Raw genomic sequence first — 20061 nt, forward strand, 5'->3', positions numbered from 1 at the left:
ATAGTGTGCTCTGAATTGCAAGTTATTTGTTATACGGTATGTAGTTTACATATGATCTTAGACAATCAGTTTGAAACAAATTTCAGAGTTTTAAAGTGTTACAGATTGTTCATTAAGGCTGGCTATACCTTTCATGTTTCGCTTATGAGGAAAACTATTGGAGGAATGGAGACTGATCAACCACAGCAGGCAATTACAAATATTTCAGTGTCATTAACAAAGTATATAATTGCTTTTAAAACAGTGATATAGCTACTTGTTTGTACAGTCGGATAACGCAGATCATCATCCACAATACAAGCAATGACTACTATCTGTTGATTATAGCATGCTATGATAGGAGGATCATTGCCCCAAAACTTAATCAGATCTATGCAACCATACCTGTATACTACGTAAACGTACAGATTATTACAAATAGACTTCTTTAGGCTGACCTGTATGGCATTAAAGGTCCATGCATTCTATTCACAGCAAAGTACAAAATATCGCATTGCATGTCCAGAAGATCTGTGTCATATTTAAACAGTATTGTTATTACAGATGAAAGGATATTTAACCTGCATTCAGATGACATGTGGTATTCAGACAGAAAATTTGAATCTAGATCAAAACTTGTGATGGATATTTTAATGGTGAAAGTATGAGTACGGTCGGACAGAAATAAATACCAGTGGAAATATCAACTTCTATGCCCTATGGAATGATGAAAATAATGTCAGAAATTATAAGAACAATACACAATGATATCTTGTGAGCTGACGTATGTTGTCGCAATAAATTTTTATTTAGGAGTTAGACTGAAATATCAGATGTCTGTTTTGCATAAAAATACTAAGATGTGATTGACTTTATTTTGTAATAGCGAGCGTGCTTTATCGTAGCTATTGTTTAATGATTGTGTTCAGTACATACAGTAGTTTTCAATACCAGATTTTGTCTATTTAACACACCACTGTGTTGAATTTATTATGCACAGTAAGTGTATTATTACATAAGACATATCATAAATAACGGTATTATTTTTAATCTAACTCAATGTATAGCATGTCTTCCAACTGGCATGATGACAGACTTAACTTGACATGGCACTGATTCAATCACTATCTCAACAGTTGATTGATGAACATTAAACAGTCATGTGGGACATTCCAAAGTGTGTTGACACTTAATTTCTGTTGTTTTTCTTTTGCCTTTTTAAATCTGTGAAAAAAGTTTAATGACTAAAGAATAATTTTCATAATTTAGAACAATATTTTTCTCATGCTTATTTAACGAAACACTTGCCAAAATGTTTAATGTATGCTTCAGATTATTGTCCTTAAAAAGTGATTATATTTAAAGTAGTAAAAGCAACCATACAATGTTAAATAGCTCAAAAGTAAAAATGTTTTATTAAAAATAGGGCACAGCCTAAAATGACATGTTACGATAATGTTTTTTTAGGATATTTTTAGGGCTGTATCTTGTTTTTAATAAAATTTGTTTAGTGTGCAATTATCTATCATTATATGTTTATGTTTAACATTTTACCTATTCACAAGTGCCTTTTAATCTATTTACCTAAAAGTAAAGATTTTGACGTTTAATCTTTGTTCACATGGAATAGCAAGGTGAAAAATTATGGAGTTAACTTTAAGTAAGTCGTCAAACCCATAGCTACTGAAACAGTCTTACACTTGGAAAGAACTGCCATCTTGTTTAATAAAAGAATGTACACAATTTGCTATTTTGCTATCCTTTTATCTGAATGTTCGAAGAAATTACCTTCTAAGACTTAACAATAAGTTGAAGTTTTGATTCATCTGTAAAAAAAATCACATTCTTTCAGTTTTCATTACCAAATTGTTTGTATATTAGGGAGCATTTGGATCATTTGGTTTTTCCCTTTCTTAAAAGGGATAGACACTACAAGTCTACCATGTAGTTCAAGACTTTTGTGTCCCTGCTTTACTTTAGTTTTTCTAATTCTTGAGTCACTTTGAGTATTTATCTGCTTTTGAACTTGTGACTCATGTGTTTGTCTGTCATACTGGGACGTTAGTCTAATATTGTGTTCTTCGTTTGAACCTGCCATTTTCTTTTTCTCCTTCTTCAATTTGACTTAAAGCTCTTTTATCATCTTATATTTGCTATCAACTTTGCATTGCTACTTTATAAATTTACTTTTGGGAAGCATCATCTCAGTGGATATGCTCATTTTTTAAGTAAAAACAAAGCTAGAAGTGGTTTAAAGATTAGCGTATTCTAGCGTGAATCCGATGGTTCTTTGTTCATTCCCCACCGAAAAACACTTTTAGATCAAGTATATGCTATAAGGATGAAGTCAAGTCCCATATTTGGTCAGACAAGGGTAACGCAAAAATTATTAGTGGTTACAGTTGACTAATTGCTTTCCCTTTTGTTTATAAGGCTCAAGTCTATGAAGACTATGCATAGGAAACTTTGTATGAAAATTAAAAAAACAAACACAAAAATTTAAAGCACTGACGTGACAACATACACCTTCAATAATCATTTTTTTCCATTTTATTTCCATATTTGACAACTCTTTTATTGTAATGTATATAGTTATCTTATTTACACATCTTACATGACTATTTATCTATATGTATCCTTAAATTTTTTAAGAGGTTATTCTGAGTGTAAATGGTTTTAAAACTATCTCAGTCTTTCATACAAGAATTCGGAGTACTTTCGAGCAGCATCTTAAGTGATATAATGTTTAGCGTTAAAATCAATGGTATTATTGCACAACTTCCTCCAACAGTTGCAAACACCCTCTATCTCAATTACTTTTAGTTTTACAGTTGGTTATTGATAGCCCCCAATAAACTATGTCAGTGTACTACTTCAACTTATTCTCGACTTTTGTAATTTGAACTTATTTGTATGCATTTGAACTGCCAATATGGATTATATCTCGATCCTGGGTTCCATCAGGATGGTATACATATTCCTGTGGTAACTTAACTAACTTTATTAGGGCTCTCATTTGATAATAAACTGACTTTTATTTTCACATAAATCAGTGTAAACTTAAGTGTGCAAGTGCACTTAATATCCTTTCTTCGTTCTTTTGCTCTTAATGAACAGATAATTATCTTATGTTCAAGGCCTATCAAGCTGAGCTGGATATGGGTCTTTTGTCCATCTATGCATTGGTTAAAAGCTTCGCATTAAATATTAAAGGTATTTCTGAAAAATTCTAACCCATGTTTGAAACATTCAAAGTTTTGATTATTGTCATGGCTTCCAACCTTCAAATGTATCTTCCTGCATTAATGTAATCTGCTTTTGTAAAGAGAATGTCTAGTATCCCAACTTGTGGCCTTCATATTCAGGTAAAGTTGAATGGGAATGGGATAGATCTGATATTAAATGACATTGCTGAATATGGTTTGAACCTGATTTTTTATAATTTACATATCTGATCCTACTTTAAGTCGTCTGAAGAAGTTAAATATTTTTAACAGGAAACACCAATCTCCTTTTAATGGACTCTTTTTAAACATTTTCTTCATTCCTATTTCTATAACTTGTACGGAATCAGATGACTCTGTGGGCTCAGACATGATTTGTTATAACTGTGTTATTGTTCATAGAATCTCTTTTATAGATTCGGCGTTTATTGCTGAGTTGTACGCAACTTCTCTTTCTATATATTCCTTAGAAACTAAGTGGTTCACTATCAGTGACATCTATATCGTCTTGCTGGAATTGCTTCACGCTATTTCTTATCTAATTCTATTGAATATTAAGAAACAACCTGCTCAATTTTCACTATTAACCATCTCTATCCACTTTTTTTTTCTGGATTTCTAGCCAGAATCCAAGGAAACGAACTTCCAAATCAGTTACCACTGATGATGTCAATACTTTGCCTATTCGTTATATAGATTATCAACAAGGCAAAGCTACTTGTCGGTTGGCAGATGAGTTGGGTAAACAACTTATGAAATAGTTTTTCCAGTGCAGGAATCATCTACATTATGGGATTAACGTTACACTCGTGTAACTCATTTCCCGTATGGTACTCTAATGTGTCGCTGAATGCCATATTTTAAACACATTTTATACTTTGATATCCAATTAATATTAGACACTGTCATTGGTAGTCATGGTGCTGTCCACATTGACCAAGTTTTTAGTTTTGTTATTGGCCATAGGTGTCTTTTTAAATCCTGTTTTACATTTAAACTATTGTTAACAAAAATGTTATTTTGTATATTTATTTTTGTTTGGTATATATTTAACTATTTTAATTAATTTTATTTGATGTTTCTTTATAAAAATAACAGTTATTTGTTCGGTTCAGTATCCTTGATGCTTTGCGCCATAAAAAAAACAACACATACAACCATTGGCAAAATATAAATATTTTTGAAAATAAAGAAGCGAAAAAATACCTTCTGATGAAAAAACTAAAACTACATCGTTTTCACATGCGATCACTGTGTTTCTTCTCTATTTTCCGCTCCACCCCTAGCCGAACGTACTCACCCTTTCAGCCAAGGGAGCTATCTAGCTATATAAAAGTGGCGCTTTAATATCACTATTCGGTTATAGTAGTGCAAGAGCTGGGGGTGAATAATGACGACTAGCTGCCATTTCAGGATTAGTGACGAGTAACCACCAGTGAGTAGCTTTTTGCTAACACTCAACAAACAAGCAAACAAAGAATCTTGCACTACGTTGTGTTTTTGCATCCTCGCTCGCATTATTTTATTTCAGCAATTGCGTACTTTTTAATAAAGCCACATGAGAATGTTATATTTTGTGCCTACTGCGTGGAATTGAACCCAAGATTTTAACATCGTAAGCTCGTAAACTTACCACTATTACCTACCTGTAATAATATTTTGTAATATCACCCCTAATATTTGTTTACGTTTTACCATATATACGCAAGGATCTGTGTCGTGTAGAAATATTTATTTCAAACACCTTTTCAGTATTTTAAATCATCTTACTGGTTGCTGATTCACCTCCCCCAGTTGCACAGTGGTATGTCTGCGAACTCACACCACTAGAAACCGGGTTTCAAAACCCGTGGTGAGGAGAACACATGTAGTCCATTGTCTAACTTTGTGCTTAATTCCAAAAACAAACGGCTGCTGATTTTATTCGGGTGGTATTGAAGAATGGTGAATAGCTTAGTACCTGTACGTACTATAGAATAAGTAATACTGAACTAGCACTTCTGACCTTCTATACGGTTGAGTTTTTACAACATTGTGAGGATATAGGCTAAAGACCTCTATTCTTTCACACCTGCAAACTTCGCAGGAGAAATAAGACAGCATGTAATTATACGTCGCTTTCGGAAATGTGAATCATCGCATCTGTCATGGCTGTAAGGATACAGCCAGCAGGTGGTTACAAAATATATTCAATAAAAAGAGTACGGCAATTATATGGAAAATTTTATGCGAAATAAACTGAATTTTTTTTGGAATTTTAGGTAAAAATTCAATTCTATAATATTATCAGTTTTAGATAATACCCATACTAGTAAAGTTTCTGTTGTAATTATATTTAGTCAAAACAGTTGAATATTTTTAAAAGTATAGTTAAGTATAAAACATAACAAACAAATAGGAATAAAAAAAATCTCAGGTAAATTTAACTCAGATATTTACTGTAACATAGAACAGTTACTGTGAAGATAAAAATGTAGGGCTGATAAAGTGTATAACATACATACAGCATGATACTATTATTAAAATAGACCTGATAACTAAAGTTTAAAGTTGAGAAAAGGCCATAAGCAATATAATTATATACTTTCATTTCGAATATGAAATTGCTTTTAATGTTTGTAGGTTTGGTGCTTGATCAGATTTTACCTCACACAACCCAAACTAAGACAAGCTGATTGCTGTTTTCAGGTATCGTCTAGGCAGCTAAGTATAGGAAAACACGTAAATCTACCATTGTAAATAATTTAAATACAGCATACTTTTTGTTTGTGCATGTGAAAAAAACTAAATCCTATAACGATCCAAACACTTTCTTCTTAATAAAACTCAGATTTTTAGATAAACGCTTCTCAAATGATATTTATCTGACATATCACTTAATAACTGCAAAATGTGATAAAACACTAAATTAAAGAAACTCGTATGCTACAGTGAAACATTATTTCATTTGGTGTCTTATATATACGAGACTTGGTTTTCAGAAACGCATCCACACAGTAACCATGGCGTGCGATTGTTATTGCTTTGTGGTTCGGTACACATGCCTTAAACTTGCGTATTTTTTCTGCCCGGCATAACTAGGTGGTTTAAGGCGTTCAACTCGTAATCTGAGGGTTGCGGGTTCGAATCCCCGTCGCACCAAACATGCTCGCCCTTTCAGCTGTGGGAACGTTATAACGTTACGGTCAATCCCACTATTTGTTGGTAAAAAAGTAGTCTAGCCGCCAGATAGTCTTCGTGTAGCTTTGCACGAAAATTCAAAAAACAAACTTCCGCATTTTTTATAACAATTATCTACCAGAGAAATATGTATTCAAACAAACTTCTGCGTCTCTGCACGTTTGACAAATTTACGGAAAAGAAAATTTCTTGAATATAATTCTAGAATCTGAATATTTTGAAGTATATGTTTGAAACTTGAGTACAATTTCCATTATTAACAAAAAGTCATCAATCTCAAACCCGATTCTAAGTAGAAGCAGACCAAGATCACATTTTCCCTATTATAAGAATGAAGCAATTACGTTTTTCAAATGAAGTTATCACGTTGTTATGTTCTATACTTATGTTATCACGTTGTTATGTTCTATACTTATGTTATCACGTTGTTATGTTCTATACTTATGTTATCACGTTGTTATGTTCTATATATAATTACTATGCACCGTCCAATGCAATAACTGAACCTGACGTATTTTCAAAGTCATGAGAACAAAATTATAGAGCGCTTTAAAAGCACACACAAAAAAACTATAAGAATAAATGTTGTTTGTCCTTTTGTAAATTTACGTAATAAAATTATATATTTTAATTCGTGTTCAGGGGTGGGTTTAAGACACAAATTTGCCATAATGGAAACTGAGGTTATTCTTTAAACATGGATTTTCAGTATTATGAGCTCCCCAAAAAAAAAAAGAGTTATTTTCGCTTGTTGTGTAACTTACTTCAAAATTAATCTATTTTTTATTTCCTATGGTTTTAGATTACAACTAAAATTTAGTATTTTTATGTTGTATAAGATATTCCTTAATAGTAGTTATAGATGTACCGTAGCAAAGAATCGTTGTTTCATAAATCGTGCACAATATTCCATAATGAAGCTTTAATGCTAACATAAGCAGGAAAAAGTTTTAATTCCTTTGGTTAAAGAAACGATTCGTAATCATTGTAATGGCTACTGTACGTGTAAAAATTATGCTTCCAGCTGTACGAAGACTAGAGTTAATAAAATAATGTATTATACTTTACTTGAGTTATCTGAATATTTTAATGCAGTAACAAATTGACTCGCATGCGAGCCATGGTACCATAGGCGACATATTTTTTATCTATGTATTTGACTCCTGCATCATGGATAGGAATATAGCTGGATAATTGAGGAAGAATATTCCATTGCAAGATAGTTACACAAAGTAGAGTACAAAGGCATATCGTGTCTATGAAGAGAGCCTTCAATGTTCTCTAGGGAAGCAGAACTTTTACAAGAACGACTCTAAAATCATATCATAATCGAATTCCACACAACACTAACAATAAGGAAAGTGAAAGCTGTGGTTACAAAAAAATAATCCTCTGACTCGAGAAAGCCATTGTAATGAAGTTTAGCATATACGGTATCGAGTTATCATAAACAGCAACATAAGCGAACACCTGAGCTTTATCAAAGCTCATAAGCTAAAATACACCAAGCTTACAGCTACATCTCCAAATCAACGTTTATTTGCGCGAGAAAGATGACCGAAGAAACTTAAATCGCTGGTAGTTGTACCACATATCTATCAAGTTCCTCATTACAACTTCGGCCTGCTTAAACGCTTACCTATAGTGAAGGATCTACAGAAAGTCTGTCAATATGCGCAAAACTTGTTACAATTAAACTTACTGGTATCGGAAAGCAATATATCACAATGGACTCCAGGTTTAATACAATATATGATGAAGGAAGTATATCTAATGATATCACGGGATCTGGAGCATCGTTTTTATGAAGTGCGATTAACTTCTTTATTACAACGAATGCTGGAGGTGGTAAACTTTAGACAACCTTTAATAGTCAGAGTGGTAATTGTAGTATATATAAACACCTTTTACATAGATATCGACTATAATATGCATAAATTAAGATTATCACACTTCTGAATTTTTTGTTTCTAAAAGTAGCTCGGTTGTTAGTGTGCCAGATTATTCACCTGCAGACACAACTTTTATGTCCCGTAACTGATTAAAAGAAATCTCATTCTGCACTTTGGGACAGTAATAAGTCCTCGAGTTTACAACACTAAATTTAAGGATTCGATTCCTCTCGGTGGACATTGTAAATAGCTCGATGTGGTTTTGCTATAAGAAACACATAAGTTTTATAAGAGCAAAGATCAAATCTGACTAGTTGAGCAAATAATATTTACAATTTCATTTTCAACCACCGGACAAAAAAGTTCAAAACTTTCGTCAGTAGTAGAGAGAAATGTGCGCTTATTCATGTAAAAACATTAATCTGCAAGCCCATCAAACGTGCGAGTGACGCATCAAAAACAGCAACAACAACAAAAATTGAACTTGACACGTAAGTTAAATGTGCAAATTTCAAGTTATTTTAATCTTTAAAATGTAAATAAAATATATCTAAAATTGACCACGGTTAATATACTTTGCTACACTTATGCTTTCTACTCACTGAGCTCATGTGGACTTGGTGTGAATTACAATTGGTACGTATTGATTATGTGATAAATGTCAAATGTTACTTTGCTAGTAAACTGTTTCAGTTTAATGTTAAAGATCGCTAGCAAAGATAGCCCTTCATTTGTTGTACCTATGAATCACAAGACAAACAAAAAATTTGTGTAAAATATTTTATGAGTATTTCGCTATTGAACTATTCTAACCTTTTCTAACTATTCTAATTGTTATTGACAATTCCTTTGTTTTTCTTTCAATAGTTTTAAAATTTGGAAAGTTGAAAACTTAAGTTGTGTTTGTTTATAATTTGACATTCTCAGATTTATTAAAGTGCAAAAACAACATGGCATAGTATAGTTATAATCTGCTCTATATTAAAATAAAATAAGCTATTACATCAAGTACTTTTAATAAACTTGAAAATCTCTTAATAATAGCACTGACGTTCTTTCTATAAGATTTAATATGTAGATTTTTAAATCCAGAAGCTTCGACGTCACATGAAACAGCTGTTGATACTAGCACATTTGGGTGACGTGTAGCTTGTGATTAATGGAAAAAATTGTGAAACCTTTGTAACTTTTTCTTAGAGTTTTTAGAAAACTTTTCTCATTTAATAAGAATAATGTTGTTCATTTTTATCATATAATTTTAAGAGTAAAAGATGGTTTTTAATAAATATGTAACAAAGCTATAGCTTAGTTAGTTTGTTTTTGAATTTCACACAAAGCTACTCGAGGGCTATCTGTGCTAGCCGTCCCTAATTTAGCAGTGTAAGACTAGAGGGAAGGCAGCTAGTCATCACCACCCACCACTAACTCTTGGGCTACTCTTTTACCAACGAATAGGGGGATTGATCGTCACATTATAACGCCCCCACGGCCAAAAGGGCGAGCATGTTTGGCGGGGATGCGAACCCGCGACCCTCAAATTACGAGTCGCACGCCTTAACACGCTTGGCCATGCCGGGCCACTATAGTTTAGACATTTATATCTGTGTTAGAATATTGGATTGATAACATTAGTGAGAGCTTTTGAAACGTACTGAACAACAATTTTGATATCGTTTTTTGAAGTAAAATACAAACTTTTACCAATTTTTTTGCGGATATAACTAATTATCATGTTACAAAAACTTGAACTTGCGGGAAAAAATATTAAAGGGCTGATCGTCTAAGATCTAAATCTAAATATTCATTTCCAATAAACAAATAATTTATTGGAAACAGGTGATTCAGTTTCAGAATATCTGCATTTGGTAAAAATTTAATTCACGAATTAGGTATTGATAAAAGGAATACTTTCATCTCAACCTTAAAAATTGTTTAAACATATAAGATATATATATATATATATACAGGCATAAAAAGATACCCTAAAATTAATATCATTTAAAATTTTAAAACTAAACCTGGATACGAAGCTATTTATAAAATATGTATGAATGTATGTGATCTGAAAGTTATGATTATAATTGTCGCTCATCGACATCAATTTTACCTTCTGTGTTGCCTTGCTCCTTCCTATGTATATTGAAATTATTTTATTTAATAAGTTTCGGTTATTAATTGCTGTAACTGTTTCAGGCAATACGCTGCACAATTCCTGGCTGCTCATGTGATTGTTTTACTCCAAGCACGAGTCATCAGAGAGTGTGCAATAGTTGTTCTCATGGTTGGGTATCACATGGTAAGAATGATATTCTTTTATATAGAAAAAAAATTGTTTTACAACTGTATAATTAGGTTTAGCTATCATTATCATTCATAGCATATTGCTCCCTGATATGTTATTACTTGATATAGTGAGAACAAGGATGTGTTTACAAAAAAAAAACTCTACTTTAAGTAGATTAGTTACACAGAAACTATTAAGAATTATCAAATATGAAAGTTTCCCGCTAGTACAACAGTATGTCTATTGATTTACAACGTTAAAATCAGGGAGTTCTATTCCTTCGGTGGACTCAGCAGATAACCCGATGTGGCTTTGTTATTAGAAAACACATACGCCCAAATATGAAGAAAATACAGTTTGTTAGTTATTTTATTTTGAAATAAAATAAAATAAATGCTACCCTTCTCGTTTCATTTCCAACCACCGGACAAGAAAGCTCGAAACTTTCATCATTAGTAGAGAGTAATGTGCATTTATCCATGTAGAAACATTAATCTCCAAATCCATCAAACATGTGAGTGATGCATCAAAAACAACAACAACAACAAAATTTGAGCTTGACACGTAAGTTAAATGTGCAAATTTCAAGTTACTTTAAGTCTTAAAATGTAAATAAATATATCTAAAATTGACCACGGTTAACATAATTTGCTACACTTATACTTTCTACGCACTGAGCTCAATATATAAATTTTCGCTTACATCTTCAGCATAATATAAATAAAATTGGTGTAGTACAAAGTACTTTTATGTTTTAAAGTATTTTACATGACACATACCAAAACAGAATAAATACAGACCAAGTTAGTGTAAGAATTTTTTATTGTTTTAAATAAATTAACTTTAATTTAGTAATCTAGAGATAAGGTTGTGACCACAGCCAAGTTAGAAAGAGGGAGTAACACTATCGTAACTATATTAACAGGTCTGCACTTTTGGTCACACGTAGAGTATCGTCACAGCTGTTCAAATTGTTAAATGCCATCATCCTTATGGTTCTGAATACATCTGAGTATCTTTCACCACATTGAAAGTAATACCTTGATATATATGTTTTAGATTAAAATAAATAAATAGTCAAAAGTGGTACGATTATTTAAGAAAAGTTATTAGAATAACAGCTGTAATAAAACTACTGTTACTTTATACAAGGGTATAGACTTTTAGACGAATGTGAGTTCTTCCTAATGCTTTAATTCCACTATTCTTATCTTTCTAAGCATACCTATACATTCTTAGTCGCCCCCAGTGGCTCAGCGGTATGTCTGCGGACTTACAACGCTAAAAACCGGGTTTCAATACCCGTGGTGGGCGGAGCCCAGATAGCCCATTGAGTAGCTTTGTGCTTAATTCAAAACAACAATATAACAACATTCTTAATCGCATTAAAAGAGCCAACTTCTCATATATTTTAGATTACGAAAATTGAACGTCAGCAAATGGTACAGTTATTGTTCTTGTTTTTTCCTTTGTTTATAAGCTAAATACAAAAATTACCAAAAATGATTTCATGCCGATAATGCAACAGGCTCGACATGTATAATATATAACAATTTGAATAAATGGTCTAATGGCATAATTGTGATCTGAATTAAAACAGAGAACGCTTTAACTTTTAGAATTGGATAGAAGAGCTAAAGTCAAAGGGTGCCTGGTCGACAAAATTTCAAAATTTGGCTTCCTTTTCATATTGCAGTTGCTGCTTGTTCCATTTGAAATAAAAAAGAGAATTCGTTATTCCTCAGATTCATATTACATCCTCACGAGGCTTAATCTTTTATATAACGTAGTTCTTTATATATATATATATGTATTTCAGCTTTATATGGTTCAAGCCATTATTTTACATTGGCTATTTTTGTACATATAAATTTTTGATCACACCTTAATATAAGTAAGTTTGTAGTGTGAATCTGCTATACTACTTTTATACTTATAAATAAGTGTCATTTATATATCTTACATACATTATTACGTTTTAAAATACGCTACTTAGAACATTATGGTTGCAACATAATTTAATCAATAGTTTGAGCCTTGTCCACTTGTTAAACATTATTCTACATTTAAACCTTTGAGAAAAAAACATCAATATATATCACGTAGAGTATTAATATACGTAAACAAGTTTCATGTTTATGAGCGGAAACGTTATATCGGTAATTGCAGCAATTAACAAACCTCAGTGAGAGATATATATTTAGATCGTATATATTTCAAATATAAAACACTGACTATCGTAAGGTAAGCCATATTAAACAATATATATGACTGGCTAGGTCATTTACCGCTTTGAAAAACATTGACATATTTATTTTTGTTTTTCAAGAAATATTTTATGATGTTTTAATCAGTGAATTTGCATTCTTTTTTTTATTCCATTACGTTGTCCTTTATTATGATTTTGTCCTAGTAGCCAAACGTTTCTATGTCTTCTAAGAGTGCCTTCTAACAGTAGCTTAATTAGCCATTGCTAATCAAACTTCTTGTTGTCTAGTTAGTTAATTCGAGTTGAATTTTCACAAGTTATCCTTTAATCAGATTGACCAAAGTTACTGCATGTTTAAAACTATAGTACATAACCTTATTAGCCTTTCAAATACCTTACAATTAATGTTTTGCCTCCCATAGAACGAGTTCCCCGTTAGTACAGTGGTAAGTCTACGGATTTGCAACGCTACAATCAGGGGTTCGATTCCCCGCGGTGGGCTCAGCAGATAGCCCGATGTGGCTTTGCTATAAGAATACACACCCATAGAACGGTAAGCCATATTCTTGGCTAACGTCAGATGAATCGTTTAACAATACAATCTGTCTGTTTCTCACAAATGTTTTGTTCAAACAAAAGTCCGAAATAAAATCAACAAAACATATTCGCAGTATAAATTGTTCCTTTTTTTTATCTTTGGAACAATGTCTTTCCATGGTTTAGCATTAGTCATTAAGGGCTAATATAATTATCAATAGGAGTTCGATACTCATGGTGAACACAGCACAGATAGCCTACTTGTAAAGACAATGTATTAAACACCATGAAGGACCTTATACCCAGCAATGGTAAGAAAAGCTTTTAAATTGTCAAAAAGAATCAAGCAAATACTTCATTTTTCTTTGCCACATCTCAGTATAAGCTTTCATTTTCGATGACATTGAGGTCATGATAATAATAATAATAATGTATATTTTTTACTACGAAAATGTATTATTAATTTACAAACTAGGTATAGATATGTGTGTAGAAATATGTTTAGAATGAAAAATCCTCTGATGTACATAAAAACATGTGTTTTATAATTAATCTAAAATTTAAAACGCTCAATTATTCTGTTATTTGCATAGATAATTCCTTTAGTACTAAAATTCATTCTGTTATTTTCTTAGATTTTTTTTACGAAGATTCTGGCCTGTTACACGAATATTGTAATAACTTGAAGAAATGAATAAGTACTACATGAAATATAATGTGCATAAATGGAACAGAAAAAACTGAAGATAGACTTTAATCCCCAAACGCTCGAACGTATTTTTAGTTATTTCGTGTTTTTAAGATTGTAAATGCAAACATTTTTTTAATGATTGCATGATGTTTATTTCTGAGGTAGGCTTGAGGTTTTTTAGCTCAAAACGAGCCGTATGTATATCTACTATTTGAAATAGGCAGTTCAAATAACGTAGTGAGCTATCTCTACCATCCAGAAAATATGTGTGTCCCTAGACAACAAGTGTGTTTTCTTACAGCAAAGCCACAGCGGGCTATCTACTGAGCCCACCGAAGGGAATCGAACCCCTGATTTTGCGTTGTAAATCCGAAGACATACCGCTAGACAACAATCTCCCAAGTCGTTTGCCTTTTCTTCGATTTACATTCAGTGTTGGAAGCCATCTCGTATGCAAAAAAGTAAAGCTAAGAAAAGTGGGGAATTCCGAAACTAATTTACCCTTAATGAAACGATTCATCGAAGAATGAGTTCAAAAAAAAAATTCTATGGTGAATTCTGTTATATTTAGATTTGTATTAAAAACCTCTCCTTTCACCTAGTAGATAGGAAAAAAATACAAAGCGTAAAATATTTAGTTAAAACCTTACAATATTTTGAAACTGTCATTTTTTCAGTGAGACTCAAACACCCACAGTACAATCTTTATTTAGCTTTAAATAAAGTATTGTAAGTTTGTTTGAAATTAAACACAAAGCTACATATTGGGCTTTCTGTGTTCTGCCCACCACGGGTATTTAAACCCGGTTTCTAGCGGTGTGAGTTCTCAAATATATCGCTGTGTCACTACGGGGGGGATTTTGTTCGTACTCAGGTTTTGATGATCTTTGCAAACATAAATTTATATATATATATATATATATATATGGTATATTATTAGAATGACCTATAGAACATTACAAAATAAACATTGCTAAATTTCAAATTACAATTATAAATATAGAACAAGAGTAAACTGATATAAAATACCATGTAATGAAACAACTCTACAAGGACTAGTGGAATATAACAGCAATTTCAGAGTTAAAAATTTAAAATAATGGTTATAAACTGGTGTTCGTAGACAAACTGAGTAATATTCATTGAATGGTAGCTTATTCATATAGGATTAATATTATCATTAACTTAACTTTTAACTTATGTATGTAAGTGATTATTTGCGATAATAGCGCAATAACATTACAAGATGTTACATTTTGGGGTTATGTTCAGAAAGTTGTTAAGTTCAGATATATATTACTATAAAACTATTTTTAAGACAGACTTCTAATACTAATTTCGTCTTCCTGCGTTTCATATGTTGTTTATTCATATTATTTTTAATATACGTAGAAATAATAGTCGTATTCATTAAGAAATAGTCAAAAATAAGTTGATTGAGCTTCGTGGAAACTTCTTTATTTTTTATTAATAAGTACATACAATATACAACAAAGAGAAGAATAAAAATATGTATAAATGTGCATCATAATTTCGAAACAAAGAGAAATAATGAATTGGAATGTCAACTAAGAGTATGCGAGTAGTGATCCAAGAGGAGGAGGAACATACAACTGATGGAGACTTTAGAACCTTTGACCCACGTAATTGGTGAATTGTTTGTTTGTTTGAAGTTAAGCACAAAGCTATACAATGTTCTGACCACCACGGGCATTGAAACCCAGTTTACAGAGTTGTAAGTTCCCAGACATGTCGCTTTGCCACTGGGGGGGGGGGAAGAACTGGTAATGCATGGAGAAAACAGTTATATACAGTTTTAAATGAAATATACTGATACTATAGGTATTCGTAACATAATGTTCTAGCATAGGTAAGAATAGTGGTGGAAAGATATAACCTCCCGAAGAAAGGACTTCATATTTCAAAATGAGAGGATCTCGATAGAAATTGTACATTAAGAGTCTAAATCCTTAGAACAGATAAGTTATATATTATCATAATATGTAACCCACTAAGTTTAGCTATACCATAAAACTCACATCATGTCCTCAGTACTACATACAGATTTCGTAGTGTAACTGAACTTACAAATATTATTATTTGTACATGCAAAACCTCCAGTCAAACTTCCTTCGTAGTGGCGTTACACTGTCCAGTAGTTGGGAATTTTCTGGGAATCAAATACATAGGTGCTTAATACGTCGCCTGTGGCATCAAGGCACTCATCTATAGCGACATGGCATTTGTATGTACAAACTATTTATACGTGATTATTCTCTTGTCTATCGACAAAGTCAATGTAAATAAATTATAAAAGTGCTCTCTTGTAATTATATAACTTAATTACTTCTTCATTCGTTTACTCATTCCTTCTTGGATTCCTTTTTTTTTTTTAAATCCATGTTAATATCTATGAAATTATATTATTGGTATATTCAGTTTAATAAAGGAAGCTACCGATGATTCTCGTTTTACCATCTCTTGTTGTTGTCTTTTGTAAATGAATGAAGCAACTTTTTAACGATCACCTCTTAGTATTGCAAAATAAGAATCTTAAGATTTTGTGTTGTTATTTTTTAAACAGATGTATATGTAACATACGTAAAACAATATATCATTTGATCTTTCAAGGCTCTACTTACACACCCACCCTTGACTAAAGTAAAATCTTAAACCCACTCTTTAATTCTTCGAAATAATCACCATATTGGACTTTTAAACTCTTATAAAATTAAAGACTCAGCTAATATTGATAGTAAATTATGATGACGAGAAAGTAAGATTTTAAACGTGAGGCCTTTTTTTTTTTATACACTGTATAACACAAAAAATGAGACCGAAATTGAATAAAAATATCAAAAGGAGAATAGTAACTACCCTTCTTGCATGTTATTATGCGAACTTTGTGTGCCGTGACAACAATAGGTGCATCATACTTTTGAACATTTCCACTATTATTCACAGAATATATTCACCATACAATCATTTAGCTTATTCCTTTTTATCGCGGAGTTAAAATTCATATTCATATCTGTAGACGATCTCAATCTAATATATATCTTAATGTATATTGACGTGGAATGAAATGGTAAACCAAGACACTCAAATTAAACACCTAAAACACATAGGCATTTAGTTTAGCTATAACTGACAAACTAGTAATATCTATTAAACTAGAAATAGAAAATCCTCGCTGTCTGTTTAATAGTTCAGTAAAAATATATACATACATATATATTCGGTAAGAAAATAAGTTTTAAAACTAAAATACTATTTACATCATATATATAATTTAGTGGTTCCATACGAGCATCGTAATGTTTTGTTATAATCCACCGCAATAAACTGAAATGAGAAACGATCATGGTGGACTACCATATGTAAACCTTCAAGAACCACAAGGTTCCAACAGGAGACATGCAGTAAGGCCTCAGACTCTGCAGGCTGGGTGCCTGATTTACATGTTGATTAAAAGTGCCCCACATCGGGCTCAAGGTATATAGCGGGCTTTTGTTTTGTAACGACCCCTGTAGCGTGACGAGTAGGGGAAAAAAATTGAGTAAGGCACGTTGATTTTTGATAGCTGTAACATGTCGCAGGTGTTGGAAAGACCCGACTGTCTGTCTAATACAGTAAAAACACGTAACAAGAAAATAATACAAAATGTCTACTGTAAAACAGTATGCCTCACCTAATTCAAGCGAAAGGAACATGATAATTTTGTTTTATGCTGAGCATTATTATTACACTCGAAAGCTTATATTAAACTATAAAGGTAATTTTGAGTGGCTATTTGTTTATAGATAAAATTTGTTGGTCAATGGGCTGAAGAAATATGTTGACATCTCAGTTATATTGCAGCTTAAAAAAATAATGATAAATACGAAACCTTATATGGAAGTTGTCTTTTTTCGTATATGTATGGTTTATACTTGTTTTGTGGAGAAATCAGTCTTATTTTTTATATGTTTCGTAAAGTAATTTTTTAAAGAGATTAAATAACATACAGTGGTTTCAGTTTAAAGTTTGATGATAAGTTGGCAGTTATTTTTTATGTTTTTGTTTTCATATTCAGTTAGAGATAAACTTCTTGAAATTTTAAAAATGATTAGAACAAATATGGAGTTCACCGAGACTGTTCTTATTCTGGTGAACTTCTTCCTTCTTTCCTGACCCTTTGTCTATCGGTGGGGTTACTTAGTCAGTTGATAACAGTATTCTTGAACATACCCTGCACACACTACCATGACCGCGGCAATCCACTGGTAGAATAATCTTACTATAATAAATTACATTATTTGTTCCTAAGTCTCTTCAAGAAACCATCAGATAACTGTGTTTTTCAGTCAATGTGTCCAGTTAGTTGTTAGTAAGCTAGAGAAGACAAAGCTGTTGCGGTAAAGATGTGATGTTTATAAGCCGACAAAGATTCACACACTTAATTGGATAAGTACCTCAGGATGGGGTTTTAACGTTTTAGATAAGGTTGAATTTGGTGTTGGTTGAAAAAATTATAGTTATCGTTATTGTGGCTGATAACACTAGTGTCTAAGTGTGGAGTGTCGTGCTTTGCTTTCCCTTAGTCATCTTGTATCTATCACTGTATATCTACAGGCACTGCGTGAATTGTTGACCTCGTATTCTTCTGTCAGCCTTAGCTGTGACATGGTATTGACTCTGTTCCATTAAACAGAACTGTCCGTTATTGTAAAGTTGGATAACTTTGAACAACTAACTTATCTCTCTCTCTCTATATATATATATATACTGATCAAACCTTCCATGGTGGTTATAAAACCGTAAGATGTTTGACATAAACCATTCATCACGAAAAGAAAACTATAAAAAGAAAACAAAGTGCAGAAATGAAACCCAACTCTTTATATGAGGGTGGTCGCGTGGCTCTGGTCGTTAAAACTTACGCTTCTTCTTATCTCTCACAATGATCTCGGGAAAGGCAGAAATTTAATCTGAGAAGATGCCAGGGTTAGAATAACTATAGTACTATTCATTACACTGACTTGGCTATTCAGTGGGGTAGTTTAAATGATATATATTTTATTGATTATTACTTGTATCTATCATTAAATAAATTAATATTATAACATGTTTAAAAATCCATTGTCACATAAATTATATTTTTCGATTCCTTGTTTAATTTGAATCCTTTTAGAAAGTAACGCCAATTTAAATCTAATTGCAATTTGCAGACCTTCATGTTGTACTGTTTGACTTATTTTCAAGGAAAAGGAAATTCAAGCCTAGCTGTACCTAGAACCATAATGACACGTGTTTTGTATCCTTATGAGGTTTATATCTTAAAAATCTCCAATTATTTTCATCATATTATAATTACACCAGCGCAAAATACATTTTGTAACTAAGAACCAAACAAGATCGCGACAGCTCAACTAGCTTTAGTGTACTAGAAGTAGCCCTAAAATTAAGAAATCGCCAAAATACAAGTTATCTGGGTGTACGATTGAAAGTTTCTAGAGGAGATTAAAAACTATGAAAGTAACTTCAGTTAATAAATTTTCGTTTATTTTCTAGTAGTACATTGTCGAATTTGTTCATGACATAATATTAAATTAAAATTGCAAACAAATAGACAGGAATGCAAAAATAGCAATTTGCCAACCGTTTCAGTTTTTTTTTATTTATGCTTATTGAGTTCATCTTTTCCCACAGATGTTTAAAACCACAAATATCGCTTTTACTCTTGTTAATAACTCCCCCTTAAAAAGGCTACGTTTTGTATGCTGTATTCAATAAATACTTGCATTCCAGAATTAGCTACTCTGTTCTGTAAAGAGCATTGAGAATTATCCGATAATCCCCTATGAAATGATCCTATAGTTTGATATATATTATGTTTAGTACTTTACATTGTCTTATGATTTATTTATTGCTTTTACACCTAACGGGTTTTCGTGATAAAAACTGAGAGACTGGATCCCTCTATAGGAGAATGTAGCTACACTTCTTTTGCGAAAAGAATGACATCTGTGTTTTCGCTCCTAATTCTTGTAGAATATCAACAATAGCTACATCATATGGTTGTA

The 20061-nt window shown here is 32.0% G+C and overlaps 1 protein-coding gene across 3 annotated transcripts in view; it reads left to right on the plus strand.

The window, feature by feature from the left end:
* LOC143258478 (zinc finger protein basonuclin-2-like) overlaps positions 1 to 20061 on the plus strand; it is a 162156-nt gene that overhangs the window by 94481 nt on the left and 47614 nt on the right. The window contains exon 3 of one of the 3 annotated variants that reach the window (XM_076517519.1): positions 10469 to 10571. The exons of 1 other annotated variant lie outside the window; for it this stretch is intronic. In XM_076517519.1, coding sequence (XP_076373634.1) covers positions 10469 to 10571 — 103 coding nt within the window. Of the gene's footprint in view, positions 1 to 10468; positions 10572 to 20061 lie in introns of those variants that run through there. One more of the 3 variants, XM_076517520.1, reaches the window with a different exon arrangement.

Source organism: Tachypleus tridentatus, chromosome 8, assembly GCF_004210375.1.
Source record: "Tachypleus tridentatus isolate NWPU-2018 chromosome 8, ASM421037v1, whole genome shotgun sequence".
Classification (NCBI taxonomy): Eukaryota; Metazoa; Arthropoda; class Merostomata; order Xiphosura; family Limulidae; genus Tachypleus; species Tachypleus tridentatus.